At 41.3% G+C, this 18,651-nt stretch overlaps 1 protein-coding gene and 1 pseudogene across 1 annotated transcript; both read right to left on the reverse strand.

Annotated features, from left to right (window-relative positions):
• Window positions 1–6: 6 nt before the first annotated feature.
• LOC114053554 (SAYSvFN domain-containing protein 1-like) lies at window positions 7–16,870 on the reverse strand. The gene is made up of 2 exons (XM_027876662.1): window positions 16,574–16,870; window positions 7–570 (listed from the first exon to the last, which is right to left on the reverse strand). Exons 1-2 carry the CDS (start codon window positions 16,766–16,768, stop codon window positions 235–237), a joined length of 531 nt encoding a protein of 176 aa, XP_027732463.1. The 5' UTR covers window positions 16,769–16,870; the 3' UTR covers window positions 7–234.
• The window catches only part of LOC114053525, a 65,631-nt pseudogene continuing 63,793 nt past the window's right edge, over window positions 16,814–18,651 (reverse strand).

The following is an 18,651-nucleotide window of genomic DNA, read 5'->3' on the forward strand; positions in this document are numbered from 1 at the left end:
AAAAAAAAAAGAAAATTTAAAGATGGAAATGCAAACAAAGACATTGGTACTACAACAGGAGACATAGGAAAGGAGAGGTGGAAGGATGGATAAGAGAACAGAGTTCAGAGAACAAAAAATTGACACTCACGGACAAAAGACTGCCCCTAGTGTATCTGCATATTGATTTCAGTCCAGTCCAGCCCCAGGTAGTCCAAGAAAACTGAGGTGGCAGAAAACTCAGGAGAACAAGGACTATCCCACAGCCAGGGGATGAAACTGTAATTCTCGCTCAAACTGTTCTGCAGTCAGGGTTCCCTGGATGGGTTCACAGCCAGGGTTGAACACAGAATAAGCACTCTTTTCTCCTTTCTTCTTTTCTCCAGGGCCACGGGTTCCGACATACATCCAATAAAACAAGGACAGAACAAAATAAACCAGGCCAAACTCTAGTTCTACAAACAGTCCCAGTAAGACCAACCAAAGAGCCACCTTCAAGAATGTAACATTTGTGAGGAAAGACTGGGCCCATCGTGATGGAGAAATAGCTGCTGGATTCTGTAGAGGACTTCCTTGAGTCTGAAATGTTTCCTAGGAAATAATCAAACAGAAACAAGAATCAAAGGTAATGAAGCCGACAAACAGAAACCAAAATGGCAATTATCATTTCTTTCCAAAGGTTGCTGGCTCATCGGTTTCTATTTCCTTATCCTAGCCTCTAAGATAATCAACCTCAAAGAGTTCAGGTCTGCTATTCATAAGTTCTTCTTTTTAACTGAATCAAAACTGATCAACATTTAGTGGGATGGGACCCAGTTAAAAACCTTATGTTACCATTATCATCACAATAACTAGCAGTTATATAGTGACTACCATTCATATCTACCACCCAATCAAAATTCTGGTAGCTATTATCTACAGACCCTCAGATCACTTCCCTTCCTTCCTCAATGAATTTGATACCTGGTTCAAAATTTTCCTCTCCTTCCCAACTCCTACTCTCATACTAGGGGGCTTCAACATACATACTGATTCTCCCTCAAACACCTTAACCACTCAGTCCCTCAACCTGCTCACCTCCCAGGAATTACTCTTCCACATCACTTTCAGCGCACAGAAAGACGGTCATAGCCTTGATCTTGCCATGACTCACAAATGTACTGTCTCTATGTTCAAGAATTCTGAAATTCCCTTATCTGGTCATAATCTCTTGGCTTTTCACCTCTCCCTCTGCTTTTCCTTACCAAACCATACTTTACTTGGCTTCTGCACCGTCAGCTCCAATCCCTTCATCCCTCAATTCTCTCCCAGGTCATCTCCCCAGCACTAGCCACTTTCTCTTCTTCTCCCTATCTTGATCCCTTAGTGAACTAATTCAATTCTACCCTGCCCTTTCTTGAATTCCTAAGCCCTCTTATCATATTGTTGATTATGCCCAGCCAACCCTCAGCCTTGGATCACTCCCACCACTCATCTCCTTTGCTCCTACACATGTGCTGGAAGATGGTGGAGAAAAACACACAACTTTCTGACTGGGTCCGCTACAAATTGATGTTATACAACCTCAACTGGGCCCTCACTGCTTCTAGGCAATCCTACTATACCTCCCTTATCACCTCACTACCCCACTCCCCACAGTGGCTCTTCCAGACCTCTTCAATCCTCCTCAAACTTCCCAGGGCGGCTCCTCCTCCACTCTCTCAGCAGAGAACCTTGTCTCAAATTTTACGGAAAAAAAATGAAGCCATTCACTGTGAGCTCTCTCTTCTCCCCTCTGCCTTTCCACTTATCACTCAGATGCCTTCTGCCGTTATTTCTTCTTTCACCCCATCCCATATGATGTCTAACCCCTCTACTTGTTCAAGTGATACCATTCCATCCCATCTCCTCTAATAGATTGCCCCCTCCTTCATTCCCACTCTTTCATTTATTTTCAATTTCTCCCTGTCTACTGGCTCATGTCTTACTGCCTACACACATGACCAGCTAGGCACTAGGTATCTTAGTGGAAAGAGCACTGGGACTGGAGTCAGGGAGACCCTAGTTCAAATCCAGCCTAGGACACTTACTAGCTGTGTGTGACCCTGGACAAGTCACTTAACCTCTGTTTGCCTTAATCCACTGGAGAAGGAAATGGCAAACAATTCCAGTATCTTTGCCAAGAAAACGCTATGGACAGTATGATCCACAGGGTCACGAAGAGTCAGACACTACTGAACAACACCACACAACATGACCAAGTCTTCTTCGTCCTGAAAAAACCCTCACTTGATCCTTCCATCTCTGCTAAATATCTTCCTATATCTCTTCTGACCTTTGTAGCTAAACTTCTCAGAAAGACCATTTAAAATAGGTGCCTGCACTTTCCCTCCTCTTGCTTCTTAACCCTGGCTTCTGATCTTAACAGTCCACAAAAACTGTCCTCTTCAAAGTCATCAGTGATTTCTTAGTTGCTAAATCAATGGCCATTTCTCAGTCCTCACTCTCCTTGGCCTCTCTGTATCTCTCTCTCGTCGATATCCTCTTCTCCTAGGGTTTTCAGAACCCCATTTTCTCCCGGTTGTTCTCTGTCTCCTTTGCTGGATCCTCCTCTAGATCATACCCTTCAAACATAGGTGTGCTTCAGGGTTCTGTCCTGGGCCCTTTTCTCTTCTCCCTCTATATTACTTCACTTGGTGATCTCATTGGGATTTAATTACCATTTCTATGCTGAAGATTCTCAAATCTACCTGTCTTGCCCCAAACTCTCTGCTGACCTCAGATCTCACATCTCCAACTGCCTTTCAGACATCTCATACTAAATGTCCAGTAGACATCTTAAACTCAATGAGTCCAAAACAGAACTCACAATCTTACCCCTGATACCCCACCCCACCCCCTACACCTTTCCTATTACTCTAGAGGGCAACATCCTCTCAGTTCCTCAAGCTTGAAACCAAGAAGTTACCCTGGATTCCTCACTCAATCCCATCACCCACCCCACGCCCTTATTCAAGCTGTTGCCACGGCCAGCTCTAATATGTCCCCTTCTCTCTTCTGACACTGCCACCACTCTGGTACAGGCCCTCATCACCTCCTTACTGGATTATTACAATGGATTACTGGTGGGTCTCTCCCCACTCCAATCAATCGCTCTTCCATTGAGCCACTAGGGTAATTTTCCTAAAGTGCAGGTGTGATCAATAAACCAGTGGCTTCTTATTGTCTCCAGGATATTTAAAAACAAAACAAAACAAAACAAACAAAAACATCATTTGGCATTCAAAGCCCTCCATAACCCAGCCCCCTCCTGCCTTTCTAGTTTTTTTATACCTCATTCCTGGACATCTACTCTGATCCAGTGACATTGACTTCCTGGTTATTCCACAAACAAAAAGTCTGTTCTCTTGTCTCTGGACATTTTCCCTGGCTGCCCCCATACCTGGAACCCTCTCTCTTCTCTGCTCTGACTACTGACACCTCCCTGGTTTCTTTAAATCTCAACTAAAATCCCACCTTCTAGAGGAAACATTTCACAACTCCTCTTAATCTTAATACCTATCCTCTGTTAATCATCTCCTACTTATTCTGTATTCTGCATATAGCTTACTTTGCATGTACTTTTGTATATATTATTTGTATATGTTATTTGCATGTTGTCTCCCCCATTAGAGTATAAGCTCCTTCAGGGCAGGGACTATCTTTTGCCTTTTTTTCTATCCCCAGGTCTTAGCACAGTGCCTGGCATACTATAGGTGCTTAATAAATATTTATTGATTGATCTTATGTGCCAGCCACTGTGCTATACCCTTTTCAAAAATTATCTCATTTGACCTTCATAACAACCCTGGGAAAGAAGTACTACTATTATTCCCATTTTACAGATGGGAAACTGAGGCAAACAACTGTTAAGTGACTTGCCCAAGGTCACACAGTTAGTCTGAAGCCAGATTTGACTCAAATCTTCCAGACTTTAGGCCTAGCACTCTATCCATTGCATCACCTAGCTGCCTCTGAGCACAGATGGACAATCAATTGAGGGATACATTTATGTTTGACATATAAAACCTCTAATGATGGATAATTCATCACTATCAAGATGTGCATACCAACCCCTCACAAACTTACTCTGAGGACTATATGTCATATTAAAGCAATTTATCAACAGCAAACACTTTTCTAAGTACACTACCATTATAACAGGTTAAATAAGTATTTGTTGATTTGATTAACTTTCCTGAAGCATTGTAAAGATCGAGCTTTAAGATGTGAACCATAAGAGGAACATAAAAAGAAGCCTATACCTTCCTTTCACATGATCCCATATATACCCCAAATTTATAACTACTCTTTGTAGTGGCAAAGAGCTGTTCTTTTCCCCCATATTTTTTTCCTTCTAAGAACTCAACCATTCTCAGAGATTAACCTGCTACTCCTAATCCAGCCTTAATTTCCCCCCCAAAACTTCACTCTTGAATTTAATAAAACAAAAACATTAAGTGCTGAGCTGGGCACTGGGAATTTAAAGACAAAAAGTGAACAGCCCTTGTTTCCAAGGTCCTTTACATGCTCCTGGGGGGTTTACACAAAAAGGGGTTTGGCATACTGTTTGGTCCATTCCTGTGAATTCAGAGTACAAAGAGCTTGCTGATGCAGATAAACAACTTGTGGATCACTTCTAGTCTTAGAGAGGTGCTGGAGATACTGAGAGGTTAAGTGATTTGCCTGTGTTCACACAAATAAGTTTATGTGTCAGAGGCAGAATGTGAACCCAGATCTTCCTAATTCCAAGGTTAGCTCTTTAGAACTAGGCCATGTTATCTCTCGCACAAACGCTAAACCCACATAAGGATTTACAAGGTGAAGTGAAGAGGACGAGAAAGAACTCTAACAAAGGGGAGGGGGCAGGCTGGGGTAGGGAAGGGAATAAGGGAAGTAACTCACATTGCTCCCTGGAAGGAGATAGGGATTTGGGGAGGTTGAGGTGAGAAGGACTGAAAATGGTATGACAAATTTAGGAAATTTGATAATAGGCTGGCTAGAATGCAGAGTTTTAAAAACTCACGTTACATGACATAAGTCAGAAAAGGTTAAGTTGTAGTCAGAGTGTGCCAGGTTTTAAAAGTCAAGCTGAGAAGTTTGTATTTTATCCCAGAGGATGTAGGAAGGAGCTGGTGAAAGTCAATGAATGAAAGCATCATGACCAGACCTGTGACTGAGGAAAATTTATTTTGGTGGCTGGGATGGATTGGAGTGGTAAGAGATTAGAAGAAGGGAGAAATATTCAAAGGCTGTTACAGTAGTCTGAGAGAGATGATGAGGAACTGAACATGAACGCAGAGAAAGTTCTAGATGGTCGAGGGGAAGTGTATGTAGTAAAGACAAGATGTGGCAACTAATTGGATGGGGGCGGGGATGTACCAGAAAGAGTAGACTCTAAGATTATAACCCCAAGATTTTTGAACCTAGTTTCTGGAGAGGATGATTGTGCCTTCAATGGAAATTCTATCGAGTTTAGAGAACAAACAGGTTTGGACTGGGAAGATAATGAAGTCCATCCTGGAAATGTCTAGCTTGAGATGGGTGTGAGACATCCAGGATGACATGTCTAGCTAATAGATGTCTAGCTGGTAGCTGATGATGTAGGACTGGAAACACAGATTTGAGATTCATCTTCTTATAAATACGTGAACTTCTGGCAACAAATGAGATCACCAAGGGACAGTTTAAAGAAGAGGGCCCCAGCCTGAGGCCTGGAGGATACCCACTCTAAGGAGGTGGGGAAGAGATGGATAATGATCCACTAAAGTGGATTAAGGACCACTAAGAAGGAAGAAAACCAGAAGAAAGCAGTGTCGTGGAAGTAAGAAAAGGAGAGAGTATTCCAGAGAAGGGGGTGGCCAATAGCACCCAAAGCTGCAGAGAGGTCAAGGAAGATGACTGAGAAAAGGCCATTAGACCTAGCAGTTAAGAAAAAAACAGTAACCTAGGGAGAAAAGTTTCACTTAAGTGGTGGGGTTTAAAAGTCAGACTACAAGGGACTGAGAAATAAGTAGATGCTAAGAAAACAAAAGAAGTATAGGTGATTTTTTTCTAGGAATTTGGTAGTGAATGGAGGTCAAAATCACTCTGAGGTTATAAACCTAGTCAAATGAACTGTCTTGAACAGAAATTGGTAAGTTTGAAAAGAGAGTTGAAAGAGTTTTGTTTTGTTGGGGGAAGGGGAAAGGAGGGGATATGGATCTGGGATGTAATTAGTAATAGTATCAATTAGATTAGTTATTTTCTCCTGGTAAGAAAACTCCATCTTATCAATAACAGATCAGTAACTGTCGTGTAGCTTAAGTCTTAGAGAGCTGCCTGTAGAACGGGAGGTCATGTAACCGGCCAAGGGTAACAGAGCCGTATCCACCAGAGATGACAGATAACCACCAGCTCTTCTTGACTCCAAATACAGATTTCTAACCACTATACCAACTACTTGGTGTAGTGAAAATAACGCTTGACTTAAGGTCAGAAGGACCTGGGTTCAAATCCTAGCTCTGACAATTACTAGTTGTCCTCCCTGGATAAGTTCTCTCTAACCTTCAGTTTCCTCATCTATAAAATGGCAGTAATACTTGCACTACCTACTTCCCAGAGCATGAGGAAGTGTTACACTTTAAGGCACTATATAAAGGTGAGTTGTTTAGCTATATTTAAGTGCAGAGTTTAATAACATCTACCTGGATGGCCTGCCATTTATCTCACACAAACCTCCACAACTAAACATAACATCCTTTCCCTAAAACCAGTTCTCTTCCTCCAAACATATCCATTTCTGTCAATATTTTTCCAGTCATCCACATTCAAAAGCCTTGGCAGCAGCCTTTCTCCCTCCTCACACATTTAATCAGTCATCAAGTCCTGGTGATTCTTTCTTCATAATGGCTTTCCCATTGGTCCAGTTCCATTTCCTATTACTACCACAAGGTCCTCATTACCTTTTTCAAGGACTGGTCTCTCTGCCTTCAGTCTTTGACTGCAGTCAGATTATCCTTCCTGAAACTCTGCTTTGCACAGGTCACCTTTAAAGGTGATCATCAAGTCATGTGGCAGGAACAAAGGATAATCAATAGAAAGTCTGTATGTTCCAGTGACATCCTAACAATGTTAGGAGGAAGCAGGAAGGTCCCCATCACATTGGAACAAATTTATTCCAGGATAAAGACAATAATAGAATGGGCAGACAAGGAAGGGTTGCAGCCCACTTCACTGGAGGAAATATCCACATCAACGAGATTATTATAGATCCATTTACACATATGTGATAGATGTTGCAAATACCAAGTCAAACACAAAATAAGACAGCTCTTGCCCTCGAGGAGCTTACATACTATTAGGAAAATACATGTGCAGATAGAGGTAAACACAATATAACACAACTCACATTTTGTGAAATGGAAATTTCCTTTTTTTGCAATTTTTCTGCTAAATTCAAAACAGAAACAGAAATTCTCTACCACCTACTGTTATTGAGTGATGCTGATTTTGCTATAAATTGTGCAGTATTAGGAAGTAGTTAAGTGTGGTTTAGTTGAAGCGGAATTTGGGGGGGGCATGGATAGTGAGAAGTCCTTTGTTGGCTTGTTCTCATATACTGCTTCAAGCCTCAGTTAATGCGCTGGGTGGCAGGGCAGGCTGGACATGGTCATACGTGTTTATTCACCCAGTCAAACCCTCAACACGTAGCAGACTGTTTTGGCACCTGTGGCAGGTGCTCTTTGGTAAACATCATCATTGTTTCTAAGCCTGTTTTTCTAAATGTTTTGCACTCTGTAAATGGTGGAACCCATTACATAAATTCTCAATACATCTTGTATACCAATCATCCAAATGGTTTTTGACAGGTATGTGATGAGGTAAATTTAAAAGTTCAGAGATAGGACTTGACTCCTTTAGTTAAGTAAACATACGACCTCTGATTTGGTTGTGAGGTAAGCAATCATGATAAGGCCTGGATCCCTCACTTGTAGACTGATTCATAGGTCTTGTCACATGCCATTTGCACTTCCAATAATAGGGAAAGAACAAAATGACAGGTCAGGAATATTTTTAGTTATCAAACCTCTAAGCCTAAACACACTACACAATATCCAAAACGACCACCATTATCATCCCAAAATCAAGACGCAATTTTAGCTTCCAGACTAAAAGGATAGAACCTTCTATTAGAGGACACCAAAAGGTTGCCACAGTCCTCTAATGTCCTTTCTGGCTCTAAATCTATGATACTAAAATATGTTCAAAATGTAAAACTTCTCTAGAGAAGCATTAAGTATGAAAAGTATCCTTAGAATATCTGTGGGGAATCTGAAAGTGACTGCTCTTTTATTATGATTAAAGCTATACTGTTGCTTTACTTGTGAATGAGACAGGAGACGGAAAAAAAATTCACATTTCAAAATACTGGCCTCAAAGAACTTATTCCAGGAAAGAAAAAGCCAACCAGTTGTTAATGTCTAAAAAATTTCCTGATAATACTGTACATCATATTTGATTTAATGAAAAATTTTGTCAAGGTGAAAGATTGAAATGAAGTAGGTCTTATCTAAAAAATAAATTTCTAAGAATAAGCAAGATGAAAATCAAAGAGGAGAACTTTGTGGGTTTTCAAATAAGGGAAGTAATGAAAGATAAATTTTTTAAGCAGAGAACAGTTGAAACTGAACAAACTACATGGTATTCATTTTTCTTTTGAAGTGAGCAAAAACTTTTTAGAAAACAAAATTACTCAATTGATAAGCATTTATTAATAAGCACCTACTATGTGCCAGGAACTGTACTAGGTAACGAAGATAACAAAAATAAATGAAGCAGTCCCTACTTTTAAGAAGCTTACATTCTAATGGGAGAGACAAGTATGTAGGTAAGTATATACAGAATAAATTTATAAAGAGAATAAATGCAAATAAATACAAAGCGGTTAATTACAAGGTAATTAGGAAAGATTCAAGCAGTTGTGTGGATCAGGAAAGCTTACATGCAGGATATGGTGCCTGAGTTGTATCCGGAAGAAAAAAATAGGGTTCTATGAGGAAGAGCTCAGAAGGGCATTCACTCCACGGATGGAAGATGATGCAAAGGCACAGAGACAAGAGATGATGTACCAGTTGTGATGAGCAGAGAAAAGGCCAGTTTGGCTGGACTGCAGAGTGGTGGGTGGAGAAGAGTAACATATGATAAGGCTGGAAAGATACTGAAGTCGACTGAATGAGAGAGTGATACAGTGGGATCTGCACTTAAGTAAAATCAATTTGGCAGCTGTATGAAAGATGGACTGGAATGAGATAAGTCTTGTGGTAGGAAGATCAATTAAGAGGCTATTGTAATAACCTAGTTAGGAGGCGATAAGGGCCTGAACTAGGATGATGGCTAAGTGAGTAGACAGAAGGAGTAGATGCAACTGACTAGACATGTGAGGTGAGAGAGACTGGGGAGTCAAGGATAACGATGAGGTTACAAACCTCAGAGACTGGAAGGCTGGTAGAGTCTTCAACAGACATCCAGAACTTCAGGAGAAAGATAAATGAGTTCTGTTTTAGACAAATCGAGTTCAAAATATATTTGCAATATCCAGTTTGAAATGTCCAATAGGTAACTGGTGATGCAGGACTTAATTAAGCTCAGGGGAAAGACAGGCCTGAGTAGGCAGAAGGAGTCAGAAGGAGCCGAAGTGCCAGACTTGGCCTTGTCTAGCAGCCTGAAGGCCAGAGATAGGAAGATACCCAAACCAAGGCAAACCCCAGCTCTTATTCCTTTCCTCTAGGAGCAGGTAGGCCCTGAACCCAAGGAAAGGCCCATCAAGCAAGCTCTGTCTCCACAGTGGCCTCAGGATATATAGGTCACAGAGCTGGACAAATAAACCAGCCCAGATGGAAACACAGATGTGAGAGCCAACTGTGTACAGATGATAATTAAACCCATAGGAGTTAAGGAAGTCACATACAGAGAGAATATGGAGAGAGCAGGGAGTCTAGGCCAGAGACTTGGGGTACAACCATAGTCGGGGGGGTGATATTGATGATGAAACAGAAAAGGAACAGAAGAACAAAGTCAGGCAGATAGGAGGAAAACTAAGAGATGGTGTCATGAAAGTACCTACAGAGGAGAAAGGATCCAGGAGGAGAGGGTGATCAGTGGTGTCAAATGAAGTAGATAGACCAAGAAGGAAGAAGAGGGAGAAAAGACCACCAGATTTGGCAATTAAGAGATCACTGGTGATGGAAGCCAAGATGGTGGATTACAAGCCAGGACCCAATAGAACTCTCCCCTCCCAACAACTTTAAAATAATGCCTCAAATCAAATTTTGGAGTAGCAGAGCCAACAAAAGATCAGAGGAAGCCATTTATCCAGCCTAAGACAATTTAGGAGGTCTGGTGCAGGAGAGGTCACTAAACTGTTCATATCTTTTAACCCAGTGATCCTATTTACTAGGTAATAAAGCCAGAGGAGGTAAAAGACTGAAAGATTCCATTCATAGAAGAACTTTTGTAGTAGCAAAATGCTGGAAACAGCTGAGAAAGAGGTGAACAAATTGTGGTAAACTTAATGTACCATAATGTATCGTACCATAAGAAATGACTAAGTGAGGAATTTGGAGAAACAAAGAGAAGCAGCAAAGAAACCAGACTTACATGAACTGATGCTGAGAGAAAGCAGAGCCAGCATAACATACACAATGACTACAGTAATATAAACCAAAAGTACAAAAAGACATAAGAAATCATATTAAATGCAATAACCAGCCACTTCAAAGGATAGAAGATGAAGCACACTCAGTAGAGAAGGGATTGATTATGGGTACAGAATGCTACATACATTGTCAAATGTGATCACCATGTCAATCTTTCTTCATAAAAATGGAATGCTCTCGGCAGGGGTGGGTGGGTGGGTGGGGGTGAGGAAAGAGGTGAGAGGGTTTTTCCAGGAAATACCTGTGGTGCAAAAAGACCAAAAAGACAACAACAAAATCTTGACAAAAACGAAAGTCAATCAGGGAAGAATAAAGGGAATGCTTTGCAGCAGTTAGGCTCCGGCTGAAATTAGATACCATGAGTTTGTAGTAGACCTAATCAGCACAACTGTATGATTTCTACCGGTATTCAATAATGTGGGAAAAGGGGTGGAGAAGGTGGAGGTGATTCAGAGCTAAGGACTAGCAGACTAGGAACAATGCAAGGAGGCAAAAGTTTCAGGTGTGCAGAAAAATGAATGGCTGAAATGGTTAATCACAGAGTCAAGACTGTGAAGGGAAGAAAATGAGGCCAGAGGGATGATAAGCAGGGAGACCAGGGAGGCCTGCAGAAGTCATAATAAGAATGAAGAACAGGTTTGGAATAAGGTTTAGGGAGAAATGAATGAACAGAAAGTTATGATCAGAGAGGGGAATATAAGAGTTCAAGATACTGGAGGTAGCACAGTTTGAGGGTAACAATGGCCACTCCAGTGGGTTAGTTGAGGTTAAGATGCAGGTTATAGTAGTTGAGAAAGTTAATGAAGTAGGAGGTCAGGGTGTTTAATGGACCAGTTACTAGGTATGAGAGATGGGGTTAAGGTAGAAAGGAAAGATATGCTGCAAGTACAGACTTTGTTGAGAAAGGAAAGAGTATGGCCTAGTGGTTAACAAATTATCATAACAAAGATTTGGATCAAGTGATATGGATGGATGGAACGAATGGAGTAAGAGGGATTGAAGAATCACGGCAGCAGGCAAAAATCCTGGAAATGGCCGTGGGGAACAAGGAATCTCTCTCTTTCTCTTGGACCAATCTGTAAGGGGTCTGAGAGAAGGTGCAACACTGATGATGAGGTGTTTTATCTCACCTCACAGCCTGGCATAAAGTATATTCCAGAGATGGATGAGTTTCTATTAAGTTCAAAAAGATGGAAAGATATAATGAAGATATCTAAAGATGAGGGAGGGGAGTGGTGAGATGGTAGAGGGAAGCAGTGGTCCAAAGAGCACAGTGGAATGAGGAAGAAGAGGAGAAAAAAGACTGAAAGGGGAGAGGACTGAACTAGAGAGGTATCAGAATATGAGGAATGGAAATAGGAGAAAGGGGGTTTGGCCTCAGTAGGGGGGAATTGAGTCAAGGGGATTAAAGAAGCAGGGGGTGAGGGTTTGCCAGCCTCAGGGGAGGTAGCAGTGTATCAATGCCTTCCCCGTCCTTCGTCCTGTGATGGTAGACTATGGAAAAAAACACGCTATAGGCAAAAACAAAAAGTTGGGGGTGAGGACCTTCAGGAGTCAGTCCCCAGGAGAGAAGGGAAGCTGTGGGAATTCCTGTACATGTTAATGAAGGTCCTGTTCTGTTATTTATTTGCTACTTTGTAGTGTTATTTACCTTTTTTATGTTGTTTGCTACCACAAGTAGATTATAAGTCTCTCAAAGGTAGGGAGCATGTTAATACCTTGTATAAGCCTTAATACATAGCAGGTGTGATCAAATATATCCCTATCATAAGCCAAAAGGAAACATAATAAAAATTACCCTTTTATTGTTAAAAAAGTAGGTAATAAATTATAATAATAAATAAATTAATAATATTGATGATCCATAAGTTTAAGATAATTCCAGGTAGAGGAAGAAGAAAATTAGGAAAAAAAACCTTAAGTTACCTTTTATGCAATTTTAAAGACAGATGACGCTCAATCTCCTTGCAACATTTAATAACTTTCCTACCCCAAGGTTTTTCAAGATAGTTCTACATTCTCTGCTTTCTGAAAGTACAAAGAATAAAAATTTTTTCACCTACACTGCTAGCCTTGTCGTTGAGAGAAATAATGCTTTACTTTTGTTAAGTCTAATTTTGCTTCACATAATCTAGGATGCACTAAAAAAAAAGTAATGAAGAATGCTTCATATCAATAACTAACTGAAAAGAAGTCATTACAAAAGGAAGGCTCAGGAAATCTATGATAAGCTACAGTATTCTATGGAAATTGCAAAATAGAGATGGATTGCAAATTAGAAGAAAAAAAAAGGATTTAAATGAGAATTTTCACACCAGAGAAAATGATAAGTCACTGAAAAGGAATTGGGAACAGATTGCCTTATGAAAATGCAGCACTAATAATGACCAACCTGATAGCTAGCATTTTCCACTACTTCTTGTATCACACTATCAGTATTTGGGTTTTTAATAATGGAGGCTTTTTCAGAGTTGGGTCTATATATCTGTCTGACTCAATGATCTCATAATCCTTTGGCAACAAGACACACAGCCAAGGAACTGATTGTGCTATTAAAAGTTTGGCTTTCAATTGTGCAGGATCAAGAACAAAATTACTCAGGAAATTGTAAGCAATTGTTTGCTAAAACGAACTCTAATCAACAATAAACTTCACAAAAGAAAATTAGGAAAAAAATACATAAGAGGAAAATAGATTGTTTTGACTGTTCCTTGCTGAATCTTTTTTGCTACTTTCTGTATTTCACATAGAACTAGCAGTACTCTGGAAAGTCACACTCAATCAAAAACTGAATAATGCTCCCTCAAGTTCTCCCTGACAAAAAAAAATTTATATTTCCCTAAAATCAGATGTTTTACAATTTTAAGTGTGTCTAATACTATGGAAAATAGTGTTAAAAGACAAAGGGAAAATGTACATTTGTTCTTCGATGCTTTTAAAAAAGCAAATTTTTAGGTCTTACTAAAATGTGAGGGGGAGAAGCAACTACCTTTCAAACCTTAAGTTCTTCTGAATATAAAATATTATACTTCCATATTTTTCAGCAATAATGCTTGCTATTGATTATCACTCCTCCTCAGCCTCCTTTGCTGGATCCTCATCCAGATCATATCCTCTAACCATAAGTGTCCCTCAGGGTTCTGTCTTGAGCCCCCTTTCCCTTCTCTTCTCTTCTCCCTCAATAATAATTTACTTGGTGATCTCATCAGTTCCCAAGGATTTAATTATCACCTCTATGTTGATGATTATCAAATCCACCTTTCCTGCCCCAAACTCTCTGCTGCCCTGCAATGTCACCTTTCCAATTGTCTTTCACTGTTGTTGTTTCAGCATTTTCAGTCGTGTCTAACTCTTTGTTATCCTATTTGGGGTTTTCTTGGAAAGACACTGGAGTGGTTTGCCATTTCCTTCTCCAGCTCATTTTATAGATGAGGAAACTGAGGCAAACAGGGTTTGCCTAGAGTCACACGGCTAGCAAGTATTTGAGGTCAAATTTGAACTCATGAAGACGAGTCTTCCTGATTCCTGGCCCAGCACTCTATCCACTTCAGCACCCAGCTTGCCCATAATTGCCTTTCAGACATCTCCAACTGGAGGTCCAATAGACATTTTAAACTCAACATGTCCAAAACTGAACTCATTATCTTTTCCCCAAACCCTCCCACCTCCTACCTTCTCTATTACTGTAGAGGGTAACACTATCCTCCCAGTCCCTCAGGCTCATAACTTAGGTATCATCCTTCTACTTCTCCCTGTTTCTCATCCTGCTCCCCTACTTTATATCCAATCTACTAAGAAGACCTGTCAATTTCACCTCTCTCCTCTGATACTGCCATCAATCTAGTGCAGGCCCTCATCATCTCATGCCTGGACTATTGTAACAGCCTGCTGGAGGGTCTGCCTGCCTCAAGGCTATCCTCCCTCCAATCCATCCTCCACTCAGCCACTAAAATGATTTTCCTAAAAGGCAGGTCTGACCATGTCACCCTCAACCCCTTAAATAAACTTCCTTTCACTTCCCAGATCAAATAAAAAATTCTCTGCTTGGCATTCAAATCCTTTTGTAACCTAGTCACCTCCCTCCTTTCTGTCTTCTTACACCTCACTCCCCAACACATAACTCTTCGATCCAGCGACAATGGCCTTCTGGCTGTTCCATGAATAAGCTATCCCACATCTCTCAGCTCTAGGCATTTCCTCTAGCTGCCCCCCATGCTTGGAACACTCTTGGTTTCCTTTAAGTCCCAACTAAAATCCCACCTTCTATAGGAAACTTTCCCCAACCCCTATTAATTCCAGTACCTCTATTATTTATTTGTTATTGCCTCTGTTAATTATCTCCTATTTATTCTGTATATAACTTACTTTGTATATGTTTGCATGCTGTCTCACACCATTAAACTGTAAAGTCCTTGAGGGGCAGGGATTGTGTTTTGCCTCTTTTTGTAACCCCAGCATTTAGCACAGTGTCTGGCACATAGAAGGTGATTAATAAATGTTTACTGACTAATAAAGAACATAAATGGAATGGTTTGACTCAAAGTCCATCCACAACACTGGTGGTATTATTTAATTTACTTTCACCGAGACTTTATCTTTGGAGATTGGAGAGGAGGGTGTGTGTGTGGTAGGGGGAGAGACAGTTTTACTTACTTACACTACCTATAATAGGGTGGTTATGAAGAAAACTGCTTTGTCAAGTTTGGAGTGCTATATAAAATATATTATTACTTAAAATGCTGACATATTAATTCAAAACACTGGGTTTTCTCCTCCCTGAATGGAGTCATACAAACACTGCAATTCTGGCTTAAAAGTCATGGAAGCACACAGCATTCACTAGCTGTCCCTTGCCAGCGAAGTGTTTTGGAATATCCAAATCCTGTCTCTAAAGCAGATCATTTTGGAAGAAGCAGTAGCCTTGATATCAGCAGGCCTTGGTTAGAATCGTGGCTCTGCCACTTACTTATTAGCTGTATGGAGATTCAGTTTTCTGCAAAATGAGGGGACTGGATAAGAGTGTTCAAGGTCCTTCCCAACTCTAGGCATTCTGAAATGGATTTGTTTCAAACAGGGATCAATTTAAGTCTAATGGTAACAGCTAACATTTATATAGTGCTTATTATGTGTCGGCACTGTGCTAATTGCTTTACAACTATTATCATTTGATCCTCACAATAATCTGAGGAGGTAGGTGCTATTATTATCCCCATTTTAGAGATGAGGAAACTATGGCACACAGAGGTTAAGTGATTTGCCCAGGGTCACACTGCTGGGAAGGGTCTAATGCCAAATCTGAACTCAGGTTTTCCTGACTCCAGGCCCCCTGCTCTCTCCACTGCACCACCTGGCTGCCCCATTAGTTACTTTAATTGACACTATTTTATCATCTTCCATTGGCCGAGTTTACAGCTCACACATTTTTAAGCCAAGCACCCTAAAAAGGGTCAGAATGCCACTTTAAACGAATCTTAAACATGACAACTTGCCCGGAAGAGTAAAAACCCCAATGCTGCTTTCTCCACAAGTCCCATTTCCCTCTCTATTCTTTAGCAACGGGGTGGATGCCCTCCCTACAAAGAAATGGAAAAGAGGAGTGACTTCAATTTTCAATGCTGGATGCACAACTAGGGGCTGAAGGCGGCAAGGCCCAGCACCAAGTGCATCCAGATCTGGCCTTCTCACAGCCGCCAGCTGCAGCAGGACACAACTATTCCTTCCTTCCAAGATAACGTGACAGCATCATCTGGACAGGGGCGGGGACGTTAAACCAATCACGAGGCAGGGATGGCGTCACCCTCCCCCAAAGAGGGCGGAGCTTATGCTGGCGTCTTTGGGGGAGGAGGGCGGGGCTTCCCTCAGTAGTGTGCCTGTCTCACCTTGGCTCTATCGCCCGGTGCCCCCTGCGCCTGGGACGGCGTTGAGGGCGCTGCCACGTCTTCTCCAGGTGTTTTTCCGCTCCTCCCTGAGCTGTTGGGCCCGCCCTCTAGCTTGGCTCGCTTCCGAGAGGCCCGGAACGCCGCTAATCGTTGCTCCATGGAGCAAACCCCTCGTGAAGCCAGCGGGCTCGTCATGACCTCTTGAGCTCGCTTGGGACTCGTGAGTGCACGCCACCTACTCTAGGCCCCCTTTTCCACCGTGCGCGCGGACGCAGCGACACAACTTTCAGGCGCGTAGGCAGTCCTACGCATGCGCAGAAGGGGAGCACTTGGAAGCCTGAGGCTCAAAGGATATCTGAGCTAGGTTTTTGAAGGTCACGTGGTACCTACCATGAGGCGTGCACTGCCAGTCCAGTCAAAGGACTTATGTTCGAAACCCAGTCTTTACAGTGTTCTTGGCATACTTAAGCTCACCAGTCTTAGTTTCCTCAAGGATCTAGAGCTATAATTCCCAAATCAAATATTACCCTCAGACTTCATATAGAACTGACTATGCTATGTGACATATTTGTGTTTTAGACTGTAAGCTTCAAGAAGACAGGTTTCTCCTGAGATACAGTGGAGCTTAAAATAAATATTTGTTGAATTCACAGAATATAAGTGTTAGAATTGGAAGGGACCCCAGGGATCATCTTAGCTAAACTCTGCATTGTACATCTTAAGAAAATGGAGGCCAAGAGAGAAAAATTAAACTTACCTACAGTCACATGACTAATAATGAATTTGTTGGATTAAATCCAGGCTAGGGATTTCGTGCCCTGCCCCTGTTCTGGACCATGATAAGAATGATGTCTTTCCATCAGCTGAGCTGATTGTGGATTGTAGCTGCCTGTGCTACTAAATATAGTTAATTTCCTGGATTCACTCAGCCAGTTACAAAACTTAATGATAACATATCAAGACTGTGATATTCCATGCACATCAACTAACTTCTACTTTCCCACATGCACCAAAAGTAATAGGAAACAAAAAATTAAAAGTACACTCCCCATCTCCCATTTGAATTTAAGCTCCTTGAGGGCAGGGACTATTTTTTATTTTTAATTGTATCCCCACCATTTAATTTAGTGCTGGATACGTGGTAAATGCTTAATAAATACTTGTTGATTGATCTCAAAAATAAACATTTGGCTTGGCCCACAAGTCTTGATCTGAAGCCACAAAAGACAGCCTCTTTCTTTGCACAAAGGAGATATATATAGCTTCTGCTCTTAGCGTTTGATCTAATGGAGTTAGAGCACACACCCAAGTTTGCACTAACCCCAGTCTCTTCCATAAAAAGGGTTATCAACATTTTATGTAGCAGAGGAACAGGACTTTGATTTATGGAACTGGGCAAAATCTAGAACAGATGGTGTAATAGGACCACTATCTACTAGGGTTCACCTCTCTCTCCAAGACATGAGTTGGGCTAGTTTTCCCCCCAAAGGTAAAAAAAAGTTGTCCCTGAGACCTGGTTGGGTCAGGGGGCTAAGGCATCTGCCTTGATGCAGCTTCCTGGTAGTCTCTGGCCATAATTATCTGGCTCACCATGTAAACTGGGGTCCTTCAGACTTTGGGGATGTTCCAAGGCCACAGGAGTCACCACATGTTACCCTGCAGACTAGATAAGTTTCCATATAGAGACAAGGGGAACCATATCTGTCCAAGGTAATTGTGTCCTTGTTTTGAATATCCTTTTTGTGATATGGCTAAGTTGTTAACTGTTGAATGACTTAGGAGTGCCTTGTTTTGTTCCAGCACAAAACCTGAATTAACTGTACCAACCTGAGTCAGGTTCACTCCTAACTATTGTTTGTAAACCGTTAAAAACAAAAACGAAAAACAAAGGGAGTAATCATTTGCTAATAGAGCAAGTAAAAGAAGCTCTGATGATTGGGGTGGGAACTGACAGGGGAATCCAGTGGGAAATATCTCCAGTAGGAAACCTCTAATCTAGAAGTTTCTCTACATCACTCTGAGACCTGAGCCAGAAGACAATGAAACCAACTCCCCTTAAATAACCCTGTGTGGCCTGG

Source organism: Vombatus ursinus, unplaced genomic scaffold, assembly GCF_900497805.2.
Source record: "Vombatus ursinus unplaced genomic scaffold, bare-nosed wombat genome assembly UNPS02014811.1, whole genome shotgun sequence".
Classification (NCBI taxonomy): Eukaryota; Metazoa; Chordata; class Mammalia; order Diprotodontia; family Vombatidae; genus Vombatus; species Vombatus ursinus.

Excerpts from the sequence above, each read along its gene's own strand:
- LOC114053554 (XM_027876662.1), bottom strand. The coding sequence starts at position 16,768 with ATGACGAGCCCGCTGGCTTCACGAGGGGTTTGCTCCATGGAGCAACGA. Across the intron at positions 571-16,573 it reads CACCGGGCGATAGAGCCAAG|GAAACATTTCAGACTCAAGG; the intron begins GTGAGACAGGCA and ends ATTATTTCCTAG.